General features: G+C 33.5%; 1 protein-coding gene across 3 annotated transcripts in view; it reads right to left on the bottom strand.

The window, feature by feature from the left end:
• Nucleotides 1-68: 68 nt before the first annotated feature.
• The window catches only part of LOC116424766 (neural-cadherin), a 446,688-nt gene continuing 427,252 nt past the window's right edge, over nt 69-19,504 (bottom strand). For all 3 annotated transcript variants that reach the window (XM_076367977.1, XM_076367978.1, XM_076367979.1), the window contains 19 exons: nt 19,204-19,390; nt 18,093-18,326; nt 17,452-17,624; nt 16,963-17,112; nt 16,557-16,862; nt 15,480-15,753; nt 15,175-15,383; nt 14,186-14,518; nt 13,689-13,895; nt 13,095-13,366; nt 12,300-12,505; nt 11,246-11,388; nt 10,257-10,868; nt 9,467-9,767; nt 8,777-8,966; nt 8,039-8,280; nt 7,591-7,806; nt 7,345-7,500; nt 69-6,612 (listed from right to left, as the gene is read on the bottom strand). In XM_076367977.1, coding sequence (XP_076224092.1) covers nt 6,503-6,612; nt 7,345-7,500; nt 7,591-7,806; nt 8,039-8,280; nt 8,777-8,966; nt 9,467-9,767; nt 10,257-10,868; nt 11,246-11,388; nt 12,300-12,505; nt 13,095-13,366; nt 13,689-13,895; nt 14,186-14,518; nt 15,175-15,383; nt 15,480-15,753; nt 16,557-16,862; nt 16,963-17,112; nt 17,452-17,624; nt 18,093-18,326; nt 19,204-19,390 — 4,521 coding nt within the window. In that variant the 3' untranslated portion in view covers nt 69-6,502. The remainder of the gene's footprint in view (nt 6,613-7,344; nt 7,501-7,590; nt 7,807-8,038; nt 8,281-8,776; nt 8,967-9,466; nt 9,768-10,256; nt 10,869-11,245; nt 11,389-12,299; nt 12,506-13,094; nt 13,367-13,688; nt 13,896-14,185; nt 14,519-15,174; nt 15,384-15,479; nt 15,754-16,556; nt 16,863-16,962; nt 17,113-17,451; nt 17,625-18,092; nt 18,327-19,203; nt 19,391-19,504) is intronic.

Raw genomic sequence — 19,504 nt, 5'->3', positions numbered from 1 at the left:
GTTAATAAATATCAATTTAATTAATAATACGTGTACCAGTATACTGCGGAATATATGTACGGTAATTGTACTACGCGGGATGTGTCCAGTGGCAGCGTTACATCGTTATAATCAAAAAGTGTATATATTACAGTGATTTTTTCCCATTTTCGCAGACCGACAGTCAAGTCGACTACTCGATTGTGCTTTCGTCATTTTTCTCTCTTTCATAGATACTTTTTCTCCTTCATTTTCTCATGTCACTCAAAATCGCTGATGAATCGCCAGTATATTCACCATTAAATTAGGCGCGCATTAATTAAACATTTGCTCAGAAACAGAAGCAGTGGCTCAGCCTCCAAAAGTATGTTAAATTACGGATAACTTTAATAACTATTAATTACAAAAATTCTCCTCGTTGAAAAATTTAAATGAAATTTGTGGAAATGCATCGCATAATGAGGATTTAGAACAATACAAAATACGAAACAATCAACGAATTTCTGTCTTCAGAAGATGAATTAATGTAATCCTTTACATTATAACATCTAAGTCCTCATATAGAATAAATAAAATATATATTTTTACTTAAATCGCACCGAATGTTTCTGTTAACATGAGCAAAGTTTCATTTTCGATGTGTACAGCGTTTCGCCCGCTCGTGATCGCAATACAAGTTTAGAAGCATCTGGGTGATGAGTAACAAAGGGAGGTCGGTAGGTAGGGAGAGAGTTTGAACTCGTGAAAAATAATCTTCTGCCTTCGTTGAGGTTCAATGATCCGGAATAATGCGGTTGTAAAATGAATTGTTTCTTAAAATTGTTTTTCCATTTTAAATGATTCTTTTTGCTTCTTTGTGCACAACCAGGCAGTGCTTTGAAAAAGTTTACGGATATGTATGTAGCCGCCATTTTTCGTTTACCAGCCACTATGTGACCTTATATTTATCTTCAGTTTACTCGTCTCGCGCCAGTAAACAGATTCCCTTTGCTTTCTTGCAAGATGTTTTCGAAAATAAAAACGCCTCTCGTCTCTCGGTTCGTCCTTTCGAATGCCAACTCGTTTCGAGTAAAAAAGTTGAGCCGTTTGTGTCTCATAGAGTACCTTAAATTAATTATCGATTGCTCGACGGTGTTTATTAATCGATTAAAGTAAATCGACGGCTGTTTATCGATCGTTTCCTTCGCCACATAAATTCGATTACTGTGTATGGTACACGTGGTATTGCTAAATGAAGTCCTTAACATGTAAATGAGCTAGCGTCAACGATAAACTATCGTTGTGAATTTTCTCTTTTGTACAGACGGTCGATTGATTTCAATGAATCGTATTATTCTTAAAGTGTAAATTAGATTATCAATTACGAAAATTACTTAACAAAGTCATACACTTAAGAAATAGATAAATATTCACAGTTAAGGAGATTCTGACTCCGTTTACTCACTACTCGTTTGTTCGGCATCGAACGATTACAACGCATACGAGGAATTTGTTATAATCCTTTATTTAAATTATAAATGAAGATCACCCGGTCCACCGTGACCAATGAATATGAGTAAATAAGAAATACAATGGCGATTTATAAAGTTGTGTGCAGTTAGAAATGAGAAGATAGATTTCCTGAGTTTCTAATTCTTAAAAATAGAGGTCGCGATTAGACCGGTCATGAGAATGAACTTACGGAATGAGAGCAAGGAACGTTTCCGTCACAATGATTTCTTCTGTTTTTTCTTTCTTTGTGTGTTCAATCCTTTCTTCATTAGTAAGTAAGTACGTTCCACCAGTGGCAAATAAGACTGCAATGCACATTACGTGAGCAAGACTGGTAGGTGTTACTTCATACTTCATTGTTAGCGTGGAAATTTCTTTGTACGCAATCTCATGAGCTGCCTTCGTTTTTGGAACAGAAGTATGTTCCTCGATTTTTTAACATTTGTTCAATCAACAGTTTGTTCGTATACAAATCTTTTTGGTTATCATTATTTTATGAACAATACAGGGTGTCCCATAAGTTAGAAGCATTACATTTCAATTTCAGGGTGTTACACTTCAATTTTGAAATTAAATGAAATAAGATCTAGTGAATTTAATAAATGGTGCGAGGAAACTTGGAATTTGCATAAAGCGATAGATACATATTTTAAAATTCAATTACGATGAGATATTTCACGAGACAACAACATATTTAATGTAACGGAATTATTATTAGATCAACAGATTACTCATTGAAGATAAGTAATTCCCAATATTAAATAGGCATTTTTAGTTAATGAATAATTAAACAATCTCAGCTCCAAAAAGAGTCAGTATTTATAATATATAACTTTTATACACATTTATACTAATAAAATTTATATAACTCACAATGTGTTTTTATTATTAAAGGATGGTTGAAAGAAAATATAATAAGACACCCTGTATAAAAGCGGCGTGCAAGTTTTTCGAAGTTTCTACGTCCAGAGAATAGACCGATCTTTTTTCTAATCGTGTGCCATCGCATTAAAGCCGACGATCGGCGTTCGGTGAAGTAGAAATCTCGGAGGTCAATTTTGCATACCAGTTCCGAAACAACGTCATTTAAAAGTACAAATACATTTCGCAACATGCAATCTCGAAAATTGTATTGTATCAAGTTGAACTAGTTTCTTTGACGAAGAAAAGTAAAACGTATTTTCATTTTTACTAATAAAATTTATGCTAATGAGATTGTAGATTGTTAAAACACTTAAAGTAATTCTTCTGTTACTTAGAAATATGTTATTTTCCTTTATATTATTTTATCATATAAGTAATTGAACTAAAATTATGCAAAAATATTTTTCAATAAATTCGATAAACATAAGGGACTCCAGTGTTGTATTATATCAAACAAAATCAATCTCCAAGAATTCGACACTTGTTTCAATTTCGTTATTCGTATGAGATTCGTTGCCGTAAATAATCGCTCAGCAACCGTAGTTTGCCACTGTACACACACACACACAGACACACACGCCCGCACGCACGCAAGCACGCACGAACGCACGCACGCACACACACACACAAGGGCGCGCGTTTACTACCCAACTCAATATTTAATTACTCAACGATAAACCGCCTTTCTTTTTAGAACGCCAATCCGTTGAATACTGTCTCTGCTTAGAATCTATATGGCGGGATGAAATCGACGATGAAAATGGCTGGAGAAATGAAAGAGTGCAGTACGAAGAAGGACTGTGATAGAATGAAACGGTAATTGAGTGTAAGTAGGACAGGCCTATTAACATCGAGAAACGTCGAATACTGTCATTTAGAAAATTTATAACACAAAATTAATCAATTCCGATAATTTACTAGAATCGTTTGAATTTCTCTTGAACCATTAGTATTCCTAATAAATTATTATTTACTCTCTCATACAATTTATACTATTTCTATTGTTCACTTTTCTTTTAAAATGATGTTTCAGTTGTTTAATAAAAAATAAATAAATATGCGATTAGGTTTACTACCCTACACATTAAAAAATAGATATTTACGAGCATTATTACGGATGAACTATCAGACGTTATATATACAGAGTACATGTACTCCAGAGTACAAGAGTACACGTACTCTTTTCTTGAAGTCAATAAATTATTGTCAAATACAAAATTCGCATTAACAGAAACGTGTCGTTCGAAGGGGAGAAATCTTCGATGCGTTTCTCGATATTCGCAATGTCCGTGAGATATCAATGCCTCGACGAAGACACGTTGAACAAATGATCATGGAAAACGTAATATCACAAACTCGACGGGGTAGAATGATACGTAAGACGATAATCTGGTAGGACAAATATACAACGATGCTCGGTACCGATCGTGGTGTAGTACGAACGACACTGACATACCGAGATACACGTTACTTACAATATTCGTACAAGTGCTTATACTACGTCCGGATCTCTCGAGAGACCCGACTGGGCACCGCCTAACCGATAAATTGACTATTAATATTTCCGTAGAGAATTTTACAAATCAGTCGAGACACACGCACGGAAAATGCTCTCGACGACCATTGTTCCTTATATCATTGCGTAACGAGCGGTTCGTTCTACGATGAACAGCTCGGTGCTCGTTCGAAAGTGTCACGCTTGACCGAAGAATAGTATCGAACTCATTCACAGTGCGAAAATCGGAGAAGGGACCTTCCGCCATTTCCTTCTTCATTTACTCGCCGATAATATTTTTCCCCCGAGTCTCTTCTCGTTTTATCAGTTCATTCTTTCGATTATTACTAATTGTATTCGCCGGCCAGGTTCGTTATTGACAGAAAATAAATATTAATACTATGTCGAGTATCTTTAACCATGAGCTTCACTCGTCGGCCGGCTATTTATATTTCGTCCTACTGTTTATTTCTTTTTTTTACTTTTTAATCTACGCTTTATGTGTCCTGCGTCCGTGTGTTCCTCCTTATTCTATAATATGTATATGTATATACATAATATAGTATAATGTATATAGAATGTATATTACATACACATATTATGTATTTATATCTATATAATATTAATTATAATAGTCACATATGCGCTCGGTAACTCTCTTTGTTAATGTGGACATCTGTACTTTCCACGTTTGCTGTACCCTTTGTTTTTTCCTATGCGCTTCTCTTTCTTTCTATATAAATTTATATTTATATTTATATTTGTATTTATAATTATATTTATATTTTTATTTTTATTTTTACTTTTTATTTATATTTATATTTATATTTATTTATAAATTCATATTTATAATATATATATATATGTTATATATATATATTATAATATGTATATATATATATGTGTGTATATATATATATATATATATATATATATATATATATATATTTATATATTTATCGTAATGTCAATAATAATACTATCAATAATTAATAAGGATGGTGATGACGGTGACAACGATGAGGATGGTTCTCGACTCGTCAACAATACCTAACGAGTCTTAAATAACTCTAGTACGACAGACCGCATTATGGTAGGATCGTCCGCATCCCGCGAACGAGGAAGGCGTTGCGAATGTGCCGTCTCTCAGGATTCTTTACACTCAACAATGATACGAGTCCGTGTACATAAGACCGAGAGTCGGAACGTATTCGCTTGGAAGAAACGGAAAAACCGCGCCGGAAATTCACTTACTGATCACTGAATTTCAGACTGTTAATTAGTGAATTAATGGAGGAAAAATCTAACATTTCGAAACAATGAAAAATGCCCTTAAGAATCGACGAGACCGCGGATCGCGTGGCTATCGATAAAAAACGTAACGACGAACACGCACGGTAATGATACTGGCAGTAGTAAAACGTTGACGAATAAATGTCCGGTTAACCGATACTGTCGCGGCGTACGATGATAACCGAGCGAATACCGAGACATCGATGCCAATGGTACCGATAAATAGTAACTATGACTGTGATTAAAAATAATGAATCGTATGTATATGTATAATATTTATAATAAATCTATATATGCATATATAGATTTATCGTATTGAATAGAAAAGTCCTTCTTTTGCGTGTAGACACACACACGCGCACGCGCGCGCAAATTCACTACGTATACGCGTAAACGTGCTATACAAGTTAGGTGTGCACCATTTTCGTGGGCTACGTGGTGTTTTCTGACACGTGCCTCTTCATAAGGTAGCCCGTGACTCAATAGGTTTGCTCATACCTACGTTCGTAACATAACGGGGCTAAAAGAAAGCTCTTTGCTGAGATCACCATCGACGAACGGCTGCGTTCGTCGGCCGGAGAACGTTGTTTATCTCTCTCTCTCTCGCTCTCTCTTTCTCTCCCTCTCATTCTGTCGCTCTCTCTTTCTCTCCCTCTCATTCTGTCTCTCTCTCTTTCTCTTTCTCTTTCCTTCATTATGTCTCTCTCTCTTTCTTTCTCTCCCTCTCATTCAGTCTATTCCTCCCTCATCCCATCTTCCCCCTCTACCTCTCACTCACTCACCCACCCTCACTTTCTCATTCTCTATTTCCTTCTTTTTCACTCACTCACCCATACTCACCGTCTCATTCTCTCTTTCTTTCTTACTCACCCACACCTTTTCATTCTCTCTTTCTCTCTCACTAACCCTCACCTTCTCTCTCTATCCTTCCTCCTCTCTCAATCTTTTTCTCTTACTTTCTTTCTTTCTCTCTTTTATTCACGCACCCCTCACGAACGCCTCATCCTTGTTCGCGTGTATGCATTCTGTAAGATTACGTCTGTATGCCAGGAACGATTCCACGGCCGATGTATACTAAACGAAACATAGTGTTTTTTCTTGTTTAGCCACATGTAAACACACCGCTCCAGAGGACACGCTGATCTTTTCGCTTTCAGAGCGTTGCTTTTCTTGTAATTGAAAAGTTTGTTCGAACTTATGTTCCTTAGAGGACAGTTTCTTTCTACGGTATTTTTTTCTCTAAGGTTACACAAACACTAATCCTGCTCGGAGCATCAATCGTGCGAGCTCACACGAGTTTTTCAAAACTTTTTGCGTTTTTTATTCCTCTTCCTCACTTTCCTCCGTTGGACCGTACATGTTGGCCAATTTGTCAAATCTAGGTCCCCAGGCAGTTAAGTATTCATACTCGTGCTGCTCGTCGTCTGTACCTATTGAACGTAAAATTCACTTAATTTTTTAAATAGGATTTTGCTTGTATTACAAGAGCAATGTCTTAACATTTATTGACTCATAATTTATTTCGAATCACTACTTTTGTCCATTACACTACAAAATTATATAATGTTACATACTTACAATATTTACGATTAGTTATTAAATATGTATATTTATGTGTAATTTACATATGATAACAGAGAATCATTACATCTATTCTTATAATTTAATTTCAGATGTTACATAATAATTCTATGTTGTTTTCATATACGTACAATAATTAAACTACAGTAAATATGAAATTTTAATTCAAATGCCTTATACAGTTGGCCCGCTATGACCATGCCGAGCACCAAGATTTGAGGGAAGTGAGGTAAGGGGACTTAGCTATACGCTTCACCTCAGTCTTTCCAAGAAACATAGTAGCCGAGCTTCCATGTCCCCGAGATTCGGTAAACAAAAAGTCGTCGGTGTGCAGAAACGAAATTCGATGCCAATATTCGTCGCATTTCACTTCGTCACATTCTGTTTCGTCTGCTTTCTTCGTTACGCGTCTCAGTCAATAATATGAACTGTTGTTTTATAGCTATTGACGCGAATATTCTGAATGGAAAAGTTCCCTTGCACCTATGACTTTTTAGCTTGGTGCTGCTCGGCATGGACATGTTGGGCCAATTGTACATATGTATTTCTCGTATGTATACAGGTATAATATTTCTACATACCGGAAGCTAACGATGATAATGAGCCTGCGATACTTCCGCCACCTTCGTAAGCATAATTTCGTAAATCATCGAACGGCGGTGCGTTCGGATCACTGTCAGCCCTCTTTTTATGATCTTCTATAAAAATGCCGACATTTGGCTCTGGCCCTAGTGGATCTGTAAAATGTTTGTTTATAAATAGTCCATTTTGAATATATATCAGCTAATATATGAGGTCATAGATTGGTAATGAGCAAATAACCGTACAGAGTACTTTGCATGGGGGTAATTTTCCACCCATTTCCGGTATCGGTCCACCGATAGGAATTTGAAGCGGTGTAATGTCAAACGCGGTCATATCATCTTCACCGCCACCTTCGTCATCATAATTAATAATATTTTCTCTGACATCATCGTCAGGGCCTGGATACTTAATGTGAGACTCTCTTCTTCTATTGTACACAACAAATACTAAGACGAGCACTGAAACACAGAAGAACATAATGTTTATACTTTTATTTTATTTTTAAATTTAACCATACGAACAATACATGTAACAATTAATAATTATTAGCTGTGCCTGCTTATGCAGTATACTAATTATTTTATAAATACTGGTAGAGTAAAAACATGTACTTTATTAATTAAGAAATCTATTGAAATTAAATTATTTACTGAATGAATATGATGAATAATACTATTAAATAACATTTACCTAAAATAATCAGAAGACAGACTAAAATGGCTGCCAAGGCGCCCATGCTGAGCTTCAATGTTTGACCTTCTTGGACAAGTTCGCAGTTCTCGCCCCAAAAGCCATCTGGGCAAATGCATCTGTAGCGGAACCGGGGATCTTGATTGATACATCTGCCTCCATTTAAACATGGATAATCGATACATTCATTCTTGTCCATGCATCCTTTGTTGTCTGGCGATGGAATTCTTCCTTCTCCGCATCTACGAGTAAATATCAAATTACAGATAACATCTGACAGTATTTTCACTTCTACAAGTATTTCAAAAAGCATGTTTATCGTGAAATCAATTATAGTCAACTGCATACATTTTCTGATATCGGAAGAATTTATCGCTAAAAATGTTAGAGTTATTTTATTTGAGATTATTATATTTCAGACTATGTTGAGAAAAGAGAAATTTGCATTTTAATAAAAAAATTTCTTACACTTTTCTTTAATGCAATGGTAAGTCGATCGTTATGAATACTGTTGAACATTATGTTCATGGGCATTTATTTTAATATTGAATGAACATGAAATTAGTTGATGATGAAAGTAAAACAGCTTTTCTTTAAAAGAAAATACTTTCTATTTAAAAGAAGTAAGAGGGCAAACCCGGAACACGACAAACTGTTTGTGTGTAAATTGTATACCTGCGATATACAAACTGTTCAACAGAGACGATTCAAAATTGACATCGAAAAATCGACACTTACGTGCATTCGTATTCATTCCAAAGGTCAATACATTCATACGGATCCGCGCAAATGACATTGACACAGGGTTTATTAGATGGACAATTCCGTTCCAGATTTCTGGCCATTGTTGCTTGACCCCATTGTGTACCATTCATCGCTGGTGGGAGTGGGAGATGTTTTCCTTCTAATCTTATATCATCGAGACATCCTAATTAAAATAATACAAACGTTAAAATATATATTTACATTTTTATATTTGTACTTAATATACTTTAGGGAAACATTGATACAGGAAAGCGTATAACGTTGAACTATATACATTAAGATACGAAGAAATGAACCATAAAGAATGTTATATTAATATTTATTTAAAAACGATAATAATTTAATTTGTGTCGTTTCTCAATTTTCCTGTTATTTTAAAGAATGATATTAAAAAGAAATACTAAGAATTTAGTTTTCCATAAAATTGCTGTTTATCACTTGTTTAAACTAGTAACAAGAAAGTTTCTAGCTTCTCTGAAACTTAATATTCTTAGTTTTAAAAAGACGAAGATGTTTTGTATATTCAGCAAAAAACTAACTAACTATTTGATATAATACTTATAATATTTCATCAAACATACAAATTTATTCATCGCATTTATGTCTTGTGTAGTTTTGTGTTATACAGTGAAATATGCTACATAAAATAATTTAAAATTGTACCTTTTTGATAATCGGCATACACCTCGAATGTTCGGACACCCGTGTATTCTGCTTTGCCACCCGCGTAAACGCCCTCCTGTTTATCAACCAGTAGCCACTGATGGCCTTGGAAGGAGAAGGTTTCGTTAAACCTTCTTCCTTCGCCACCGTCCAATTCTAAGGTTGCGGCTGATCCATACCTCGAGACTCTGACGGTATGCCACTGTCCATCATCAACAGCTATTGCAGTAAGCCAGATATCACGTTCTTCGGTCCTCAAACTGTTCAAATTATACCGGAAGTGCAGTCTGCTATCTTTGATCTACGATTAAAATTCCAATTCACAATTCGTTACCTGCTTTGAAGTTGTTACACAAAAAATTAATTTCATCAAACTGGAATGTTTATTCTAATTTATTTTAGTAGACTTCCTTTGACAGATAAATTTCTTATAAAATACGGCTTACACTCGAAAGTCTGTATTCACCATAATTCACCACAATTTAACTATCTCTTTAACGTAATACTGATGAAGAAAATACGCGCATATAAATAACAATTTTATTATAGTTTTCCAAAATGTAGAACAACATTTAGGGAATGAGGAGCAAAATTGTATTGGTAAAAACCCCAAAAGAACCGTAGTAGAAATGCCACGACAAAATTGCAACTGGAATTAAGGCGAAACAGACTCAAAGATCTTAAGGACACTAAAACAGAATTCCTAAAATCAATTTTTGGTGATGTTCTCTTAATAAAGGGTTTAAAATGATTTTAAAAGTTCAAATGGATAAGTGGACAAGTCACTAACCTCCAGTATAGCGTATTCTCTGTTATGTTGATCACTGACTCTGAATAGTTCACCATGAACCTCTCTGGTACGGAATCTTAATTGCACCTGAGTAGAATATTTATCTGGCTCGAAGGATAAGGCATATTTCACATAGCTCTGTGGTTTAAACGTTGTTGGAATGGTGGGTGTCATACAACCTGGACCAGTCCATCCTGGATTGCATTGACACCTAGCTTCCTTGAAGCTTCCCACACAAGTTCCATGTTCCCAGCAGCGGAAGGTAGATTCCTGGTTATTGCAGATTTCTTCTGTTTGAGGGCAGCCAGCTACGCTGTTTCTCGAAAGACCAGGATGAGCCAAGTCATAAAGCTTGCTGTTATGGAAGAGGTTCTTGATGCAACCATCGAAACCTTTTCCGACTGGCATATGCTTCCATTTATAATGACTCGGGTCGAACTGCTCGACGTATAACCCACCGATTTGAAGAGGTGCATTTACGTTTAAGTATTCATTGAATGGCGGTATTGTGCCTTGAGCCTGGCAAGTAGTGTCGTTGAATTCTGGAGAAGAGCCGTCTTCCGGTTCCGAGATATGTGCTGACTTACAGTAATCAATAATCAGCTTCACGGTCTGTGATACAAATAATATTTTTGAGTGATTGAACTTTTTATTCTAATGGTCCTTAAACAAAACTTTAATCTTATTTGTTATTAATTTTATTCAAATATAAGAAATGTTTCAAATGTATTATAATTATTATTATTATATGTATATGATAAAAGTGTTTCTTATTTGGTACTATATAAAATAAATATGTTTTATAAATAATATGATTGTATAAAAAGTGCAATCAATAAAACTGAATTGTTTTTATAAAAATAAAGAAGAAACACTTCACAGTTAAACCCTCTTAAAGATATGCCATGCATAGAATAATGTTATGTTATTAAGATGATATATAATTATGCCTTCATGTTACAATATAACAACATATGAATATTTCAAACCTCTGTATTCCAAAAAATGTCAAGTCTGTGCCATTCTCCATCATCCAAAGTTGTTTTTGGTTTTACTTTCAGTTCTAAGGTACCAGATCCGAAGTCTATTAACAATCGGGGTATTCCACGCTCCAACTCGACGGATATAAAATCTATGAATTTAAAAAGATATTTAAAATTTATTGACATTGTTCCTTTTTTAATATCCCAGTAATGTTGATTAAGTATGTACTAAACATAGAAAAACTTTTCAAAGGACCAATTAATGGTTTTGTATAGTTTTATTATAATAGAACTAAATATATTTCAAATTGAAAACACAAAAGACGATTTGTTGTGAAACTTTTTATTGAGTTTGTTAAGATAAAAAATTCCATCATGTTAAAAATATTTTCTGGAATTGGAAAACATTTACCTTCTTCGAAATGTGCTACCTTTCTAATTCTTTAATATTAATTCAGTCGTTAATAGTTAAAAATGTTGGAACATCGGTTCACGGTCAGTACACGTAGTAGATTCGCAATGCAATATATTAGAACAGTACTACTATAAAGCCTGGCCAGTAAATTGAATTCTTCAGTCCAGCATTTAACTCTTTCACATTAAAAGCCTCTTAAATCATATCGTCGAAAATATATTTTGCGGGTAGAAAAATTATAGTCTCTGAACATTAGTGTTTACGATAGGTCACGTTTGAGATGTATGATTTCAGAAACATTTGTTTAAGAAATCTGTGCAAAAACTCGTAATTTTACGTTTGTTAGAAAAAAACATTTATTTTGTTTAAAAATTCATTATTTCAAAATATACATCTGTATCATGTATATAATACAAAAAATTCAAATATGTATCGAAATAAAAGTTCAAAACATTAAAATATATATGTTCTCCTAACAAGTTCATTTGGATTATTTCTTAATTTCTTTGTAAAATAATGTTTATATATGGCAGTGCATTATGTAAGCAAATGCTAATGATTATCTTTTTGAGGAGCAATTTGAACTTACTTATATCCTAATAAATATGCAAACAGAATTAAATGAAACAATATATAGTGACTTACCAGAGACCATAATTTCGTCAGTTTCAGGAGGAACAATAGGTCCATTGTACAAGAGTAGACCATCAGGTTTCTTCGTTATAAATTCAAAGCTCAAGTGACTATTATCACACATCTCCAAAGCAGGATACCAAGCCCAACCGTTTCCACGGAAACTTCTTGCAGTCTGTTGACACCTTGGACCATTGTAGCCAGAAGGACATTGACATCTATATGATGGAAAAGTGAATTAATTCTCAATTTGAACGAGTATGCTCAAGATGCTCAGTATGCATTATGAGGGATTATTTGAAAACACGTGTCCATATATAAAGTTTATGAATATTTTCACATTGTGTTTATACTTTCTATAAGTGAAATAGAAAATAAGAGATAATGATTGTGAACAAAATGAAATTAGTTCAGTACCTAAAGTTTGCAGTCTATAGTAGCCGACTAATGTAATATTTTAATGTATATAATATAAAAAGATTTAGTTATTTCTTGGAGATCTATGTTAAAATGAATATGAAGGGTAAAAAGATGACAATATTCAGATTCTAAATTTTTGTAGTAAAATTTCTTAAATTCACTGCGTCCTTTTTATATTGACGTTCTTAAATTCAGATGTGGCTTTGAAACTTAATTCTCAAAAAATGTTACTTTCAATAATAATGGCATTTCGACAATCATTAGACAGTCAGAGTTAACATATTAGTACAATATATAATGTGTATAGAGAGTGTCCACAGATTATTTGGAGATAATGCCAGTAGTATAAGAGCTTCAACATATGAATGTCAACAAAACAATGCTTACGATAATCCAAAGCGACCCTCTACACAGCGACCACCGTTGTAGCAAGGGCTATTTCTGCAAGACTCTCCTTTGCTAAAATTCCTTGCTCCACAAGTGCACTCGGCAATTACATCCACCCGAACACTGACAAGAGCAGTTTTATTTGCGTTGACCATATACGGCAAGCTGCTGATATCTAAGGTGTTTGTGCAACTACCTTCACACATTTCATTCTCGTAGTAACACTCATCGATGCCCACCATCGTTATGTTAATTCCTACTTCTTTTTCGATCTAAAAAATGTAAAATAGTGTTTCACTTTTATGAACTTATTACTTTTTATAAGTAAATACTTATGGTCATATCAACTGCTATTGATTAATTGATCGCTTACTTTTGCATGAAATAAGATTTTTTTTAAGGTACCTTTGGAAAATATGTTTCAAATTTTATTTTAATTCACTGTACTTCATCGATTTGTATGTAAAGAAATTGACTAATTCTTAATCTAGTTACGTATTCTCTTTTATCATATTATACACAGTGTAATTCCAAATGATTAATTTAGAAAATTAAACGCATATAATTGAATACAAGTAAAATTCAATATCTTACTTCTTCACGATGCATTAACACCATTCCATTCAATCTGACAGGTTTATAATATGGTGATCCATGTGCTGCGAATCTGACGTCCGTTAACGGCGGATGCATTCTTCGTAATTGCACACTAAACACATCGACATTATCTCTATCGATATTCAATAAATGCGCTAATTTTTCCCTGAATAATTCTGCTTTACTCCGTGATTGTGTTTGAGACTGAAAAATAGCGTTGAAAATTAAATTTCTTGTCAAAAGAATACCATAATATAATTTAATAATTTAAGTAAATACAATTTAATTATTCAAATAACGAGAGATTAATATGTAGTTTTCTTTTTTCTAGTATTTAAAACGTCGATGCGTAACTCGACTTTTTAATGAAGGTTTTCGAAAGCTTAAAAAATTGTCATCCGCAAAGAGTTAAGGTCACTCATTAAATCTTTTAAGAAAAGAATCATACTGACCAGTGTAATTATCATTTCAATGATTATTGAAAAATTATCTACCTTATAATCCCAAACGCGAATGAAATCCTCGTCCGTTATACCGGATATTCGAACAGAGCCAGAATTCAGAACAGCTTCGTGAGGAATAGTTTTCACGGTCACAGTTACATTTGCAGGTACATCCGTTTGGGTATGTTTCCGATCGTAGACTTTGAATCGTAAATGGTATCTACCATCGTGTGTACCTAATTTCATGGTAATCATACCAGTGTCTTCATCCAGTTTAAACTGTGCATGCTCTAAACCTTCCCAATAGAACCTTTTATCCGGTAAATCCCAATCGTCCAAATCATAGACGTAAACTCTACCTATTTCAGTATCTGGTGATTGTCCCTGAAATATCCACTTTCTTTCTAATTGCAATTTAATTAGATTTATTTCTTATGTAATACACAAATAAAATCAATTAATTGAAAATATAAACGATTTATTAACTTCTTAACGATATTCTTTATCTGTTTCTCCACAATAATTCCATAAATATCTAATTCTTTCCATCTGATTTTTTTAGAGTGCATAAATCTATAAACTATCGTGCCTATACTATTAGTATACATTTAGAAGTGGAATTTAGAATCTCGCTTTTAGAACCAGATAGATCCACAATCAATTAAACACACGTTTGTTTAAAGAAAAATCACTAATAACATAACGACATTGTATAATCTTCAACAGTTTAATCGCAATGGAACTGTAATTGTTTATTGCCTATACCTTTCTAGATTAAGATCAATGTTAGAAAAGGGAGTGTTCTATTTTCTTTTTGTAAGTGCAGTCTCATTGTTAGATCTAATAAACAAACTGGATACTGGAGTTATTTTTATATTTTAAATTTAAAATGAACTAAATTATATTTTTCAACTTCACTAAATTCAGATTATAATGGAAGAATTAATGGATATTTTAATTTTCATAGACATCTCTGTAGAAAGGAAAGATAAAAATAAACATCAATAAACACTTAAGAAAATGAAATTCAGAGTACATACTGCGTAATTATATACAAATATGTCTTTCGATCCTGGCTGCATTTTGTTGTCGTTAGTGTCCCCGATAATAACCGTTAAGGTACTAGTTCCAGACATTGAAGGAGTTCCGGCATCCTTGATAACGATTGGTATCAAGTACTCCTTTTGTTGTTCTCTATCAAAGGTCCGTAACGCGGATACAATGGCCATACCATCTCCATTTGCCCCTTCTGAAGAAACAAAAAGGTCACGTTTGTTAAGGGAACTACCGAACTACAACTAACAAGTTCGTTTCACGGGAATAACGGGCTCGTTCGAAAACTTACTATTATCGCTCTCAACTTTGAAACTGGCTCGAATCACGTCGTCTGCCTTTGGATCCATTCTGAAAGTAAACGGCGGACCATTGCTTTTCGATCGGTCGTCGTCGTCAGTCGCTGAAATTTCCACAACTTTCTTCGGCTGTAAATGCTCCTGCAGCACCGGTCGGTAATCTTTTAAGAATCTTGGCGGATTGTCGTTTATGTCCTGAACGATCACAGTTAACGTAGCTGTCGCGGTTTTCGGTGGGATGCCGTCGTCGATGGCTAGGATTTTCACCTGTAAAGATTTTCATTATATCGAAGCTAATTTGAATTTATAAGTTAATTCCTTTTTTTTGTTCATTCGTGTTCTTTTTTTCGATTCGAAAGGAATTTTTCACTCCTTTGAAATTATATATAGTGACATTTAAATATTTGTGTGTGTACTACATTATGTTTGTGACTATTGGAGACTAATATGGTTGTATCAATAAAATTATTCGAAAAGAATTCAACATTTTCAAGAATGAACTTATTACTAAATTATGTTAGTAACAATGTAAGTAGTTATAAAAAGCGTGTGGCGCACTATAAGATTTTGTAGTAATGAAAATGCAACGTAAAAGTACTAGTTCAATTGTACAGAAAATTAAGTACTTACGAAATCCGCATAAAAATGGATAGAAAGAAAACTAGAATTAACTAAAACCATATTTTTACAAAAATTATGTTACCAAAGACGGTTTTATATAATTTTAAGAAATTATTACATAAGAATAAATATTGAATAAACTTTTGGTGAAATTACAGTTTAGTGCTTTTTCTCAATGTTGCTATTTCATTATAATTTTTCTAAAATCATCTGAGGGAGGTCTAAAAACCTATATAATTACAAATTTATTCTTATTAATGGTAGTACTGCAATTGGATTGCTCTATTTCTGATTTTCGTGAAAATGATAAATGTTGTAGAAATTGTTTCGATTAACCTTTCCAAAAATTGCAACCTTATAGTTCCGTTTGTACGATGTTGAAAATTGAAAGAGTATCAAATAATGGGTGGGGGAAAATTGAAAAATATAACATATTATAAGTTACATACCTGATGTCGTGGAGTTTCTTCCCGATCTAAACTTCTCTGTATGGATACCGTGCCGTTTTCGTTGATGGAGAATTGTCGTTTGCGGTCAGAAGATCTATCGATCGAGTAAAAAACTTTACTCTTCCCACCCTGATCAGGATCTGTCGCATTGAATGTTTCTAAATTGTCTCCTATAGGGGCATTTTCCGGCACAGTGGTCTCAATATTCGCTCTTTCAAATTGTGGTTGATTATCGTTTATATCGCGAAGTTTCACTATGACCCAAGAATAAGCGACATGATATTTATCGTTGTCATTATCTTCACCCTGTGCAAAAACAATAGAAATGATAAAAATTTGTTTTTTAACTTCAAACTTCAAATGAAATACGGATTTAATAATTTATTGACTTTAAATGTAAACGTACCTTATCGTTGACTTGTATCTTAAATCTAAATCCGTTGCTCTGCAATTGGTCCTCGTAATCTAATGATTGCACAATTTTTAAAGATCCAGTGCCATCATTGTTCCTCACCATGGTGAATTTATCGGCACCATAACCACTGTTCTCTATTACCTATTAATTCATACAATGAATTTTTGTAAAGTCAGTGTTGTACAGATCAAAGAAAAATAATCAAGTTTAATCTCGTTCTTTAAAAACTATTCCCTTTTATCAAGTTGTATTTGTTCGTATAAAATTGTTTTTTTAATAGAAAGTGCTTAAAGAGCGTCAAATTTACATAACACAATAAGAACTAAAAATGTAAATTATTTTAAGTGTTCGTTAATATAATCATGATTTTCGTAGTATGTAATATTTGTAAATATTATTTCACGTCTTAGTAATTAGTAATCAGTATTTCTCAGAATATATTAATTTATTGCAGTGAGAATCCGATGTTATAAAAGATACCTTATATTGGAATTTGTTGGTTTCATCCTCATCGTGAACAGTGACCGTAAGTATTGGCATTTCCGGCAGATCTGGACCTTCCGTTTCATCCACTTCAGTGATCCATTCGTCTTTCGTAAATTGTGGAGGCATATCATTTATATCTTTCACTCGTATAGATGCCGTCCCGGTCCCTAAAAATGACAAGACAAATTTTGGATATCTTTTTATATCACTGTTTACATAATATTAAGTATTATTTGTGCAGGTGCTACTTGCTATTATAACAGATCTCTAAAATATTGATTTCTTCTCGTTAAACTATTACAAATGTAAAACATATGTCATCAAATTTTATTCAATTATAATATTTATACGTTTAGATTATAAATATTTGTGTAGTGAAAAAAATCTTAGTAATAAAGTTTACGATAAAATGTACTTTTAATAGCGTGTGCAAAATTTTGTATTTTTCTAATAAATTTTAGTATTTCGTAAGTGTACCATGATTATTTACTCTTTACTAGATTTTTTAATTTTATAAAGCATGCCAAAGAAAACACAAATCGATATTGTCCGAAACAAGAATGAAAAACAGTTGTAAAATTTCGTGAATTCATTTAATTGGGTTATTCGTCGTTTCTGTGTATTTTAGTACTTACCCTTTAACCCCCCTCCATCCATTGCAACGACTTGTATAGAATAATCCGGTGTGCGTTCTCTATCTAAGCAGCATACCGCAGTTTTTATCACGCCAGTTTCCGATTCGATTTCAAAAATTGGGGAACCAGTCTCCTCTTCAATAACGTTCTTTTCAATCGAATAAACCAGTTTAGCATTTGTGCTTTCATTCGGATCGTCATAGTCGATCGCCGTCATTGTCATCACGACCATTCCTGAAGCGAACATCAAAGAAAATCAGTTAGAAATAGAACTCTTCATGCCTTAACGAAAAAATAAAGTCTGCACCAGACAATATCATTTTAAAGTATTGTTGCGCTATCTTATACAGTGAAAGAAACAACTTTTTCCTTAACAAAAATGAATGCTTCATAATAAACACAAATTTATTATAATCACTGCTATCATTCATTTTGAATTTTTATATTTGCCAGAAATGCATCAAATTTGAAATCTATCATTTAAACAAGCGATGCTATTTCTAACAGCAATTAAGTACTAATTATTTCAACCTTTGTCAACAAATTCTAACTTAACCCTCGCACAGCGAATAGTGGAACATTTTAATCCAACAACAGCCGTGGTCATATTTATGTAATATTTTCTTATTTATTAATTTATCCATATAAGTAAGCACATATATATTTACACATAAAACTGTAATATATGAAATTAGCATTATGCATCAAATTTCAGGTAAAATTTTTTCTTAAAATCTGCGTGAAAAACAAATTCTATTATAGGTCAAAATAACCACCCGCCTTCGGAGGCAGATATAAAATGTTTATAATATTAAAACATAAAACAAATAAATTAATATAAAATAAAGAGAGTATTAATCAGTTAATTGTGGAATTTAGTTTGAAAAATCTCTCATTGTAGACGCAATAAAGTCAAGCAATGAAGTATACGTTTGTCAAACGTAGTGCAAATGTACGTATAATATATTCTGACGAAAAACTGAAACAAAACGAAGAAGAATTTCACGTGTATCTGAAAAAATAACTAATTCATCGTTGAAAAGATTAGTATCATTTCGAGTTTTAAGATACTCGTCGAACGCAGTTAATTGGTTAATTAATATAATGGTACCTGATGTTCCATTTTCCGTCACATTGCCATAGTAAACACCCTGGGGGAAGGTTGGCGCATTGTCGTTGATGTCCTTTAAGTTCACTTGAACATCAGCGTAGCCGACCAGACCATCTCCACCTTCATCTTGAGCAAAAACAGTAAATCGCCACTGAGGTCTTCCATTTGGTTGATCCCTGTCCAGTGGCTGCAAAAAACGATAACGGCTTCAAGCTTTGAATAGCATACAGCGTAAGACGAATTTAATAAAGTAAAAAACACGTCAAGGCTTTCTTGGATTTTCCGTACTTGCTGTTGAAAG

Source organism: Nomia melanderi, chromosome 5 (assembly GCF_051020985.1).
Source record: "Nomia melanderi isolate GNS246 chromosome 5, iyNomMela1, whole genome shotgun sequence".
NCBI classification, from domain to species: domain Eukaryota; kingdom Metazoa; phylum Arthropoda; class Insecta; order Hymenoptera; family Halictidae; genus Nomia; species Nomia melanderi.
This window is presented reverse-complemented; position numbering and strand designations above follow the sequence as displayed.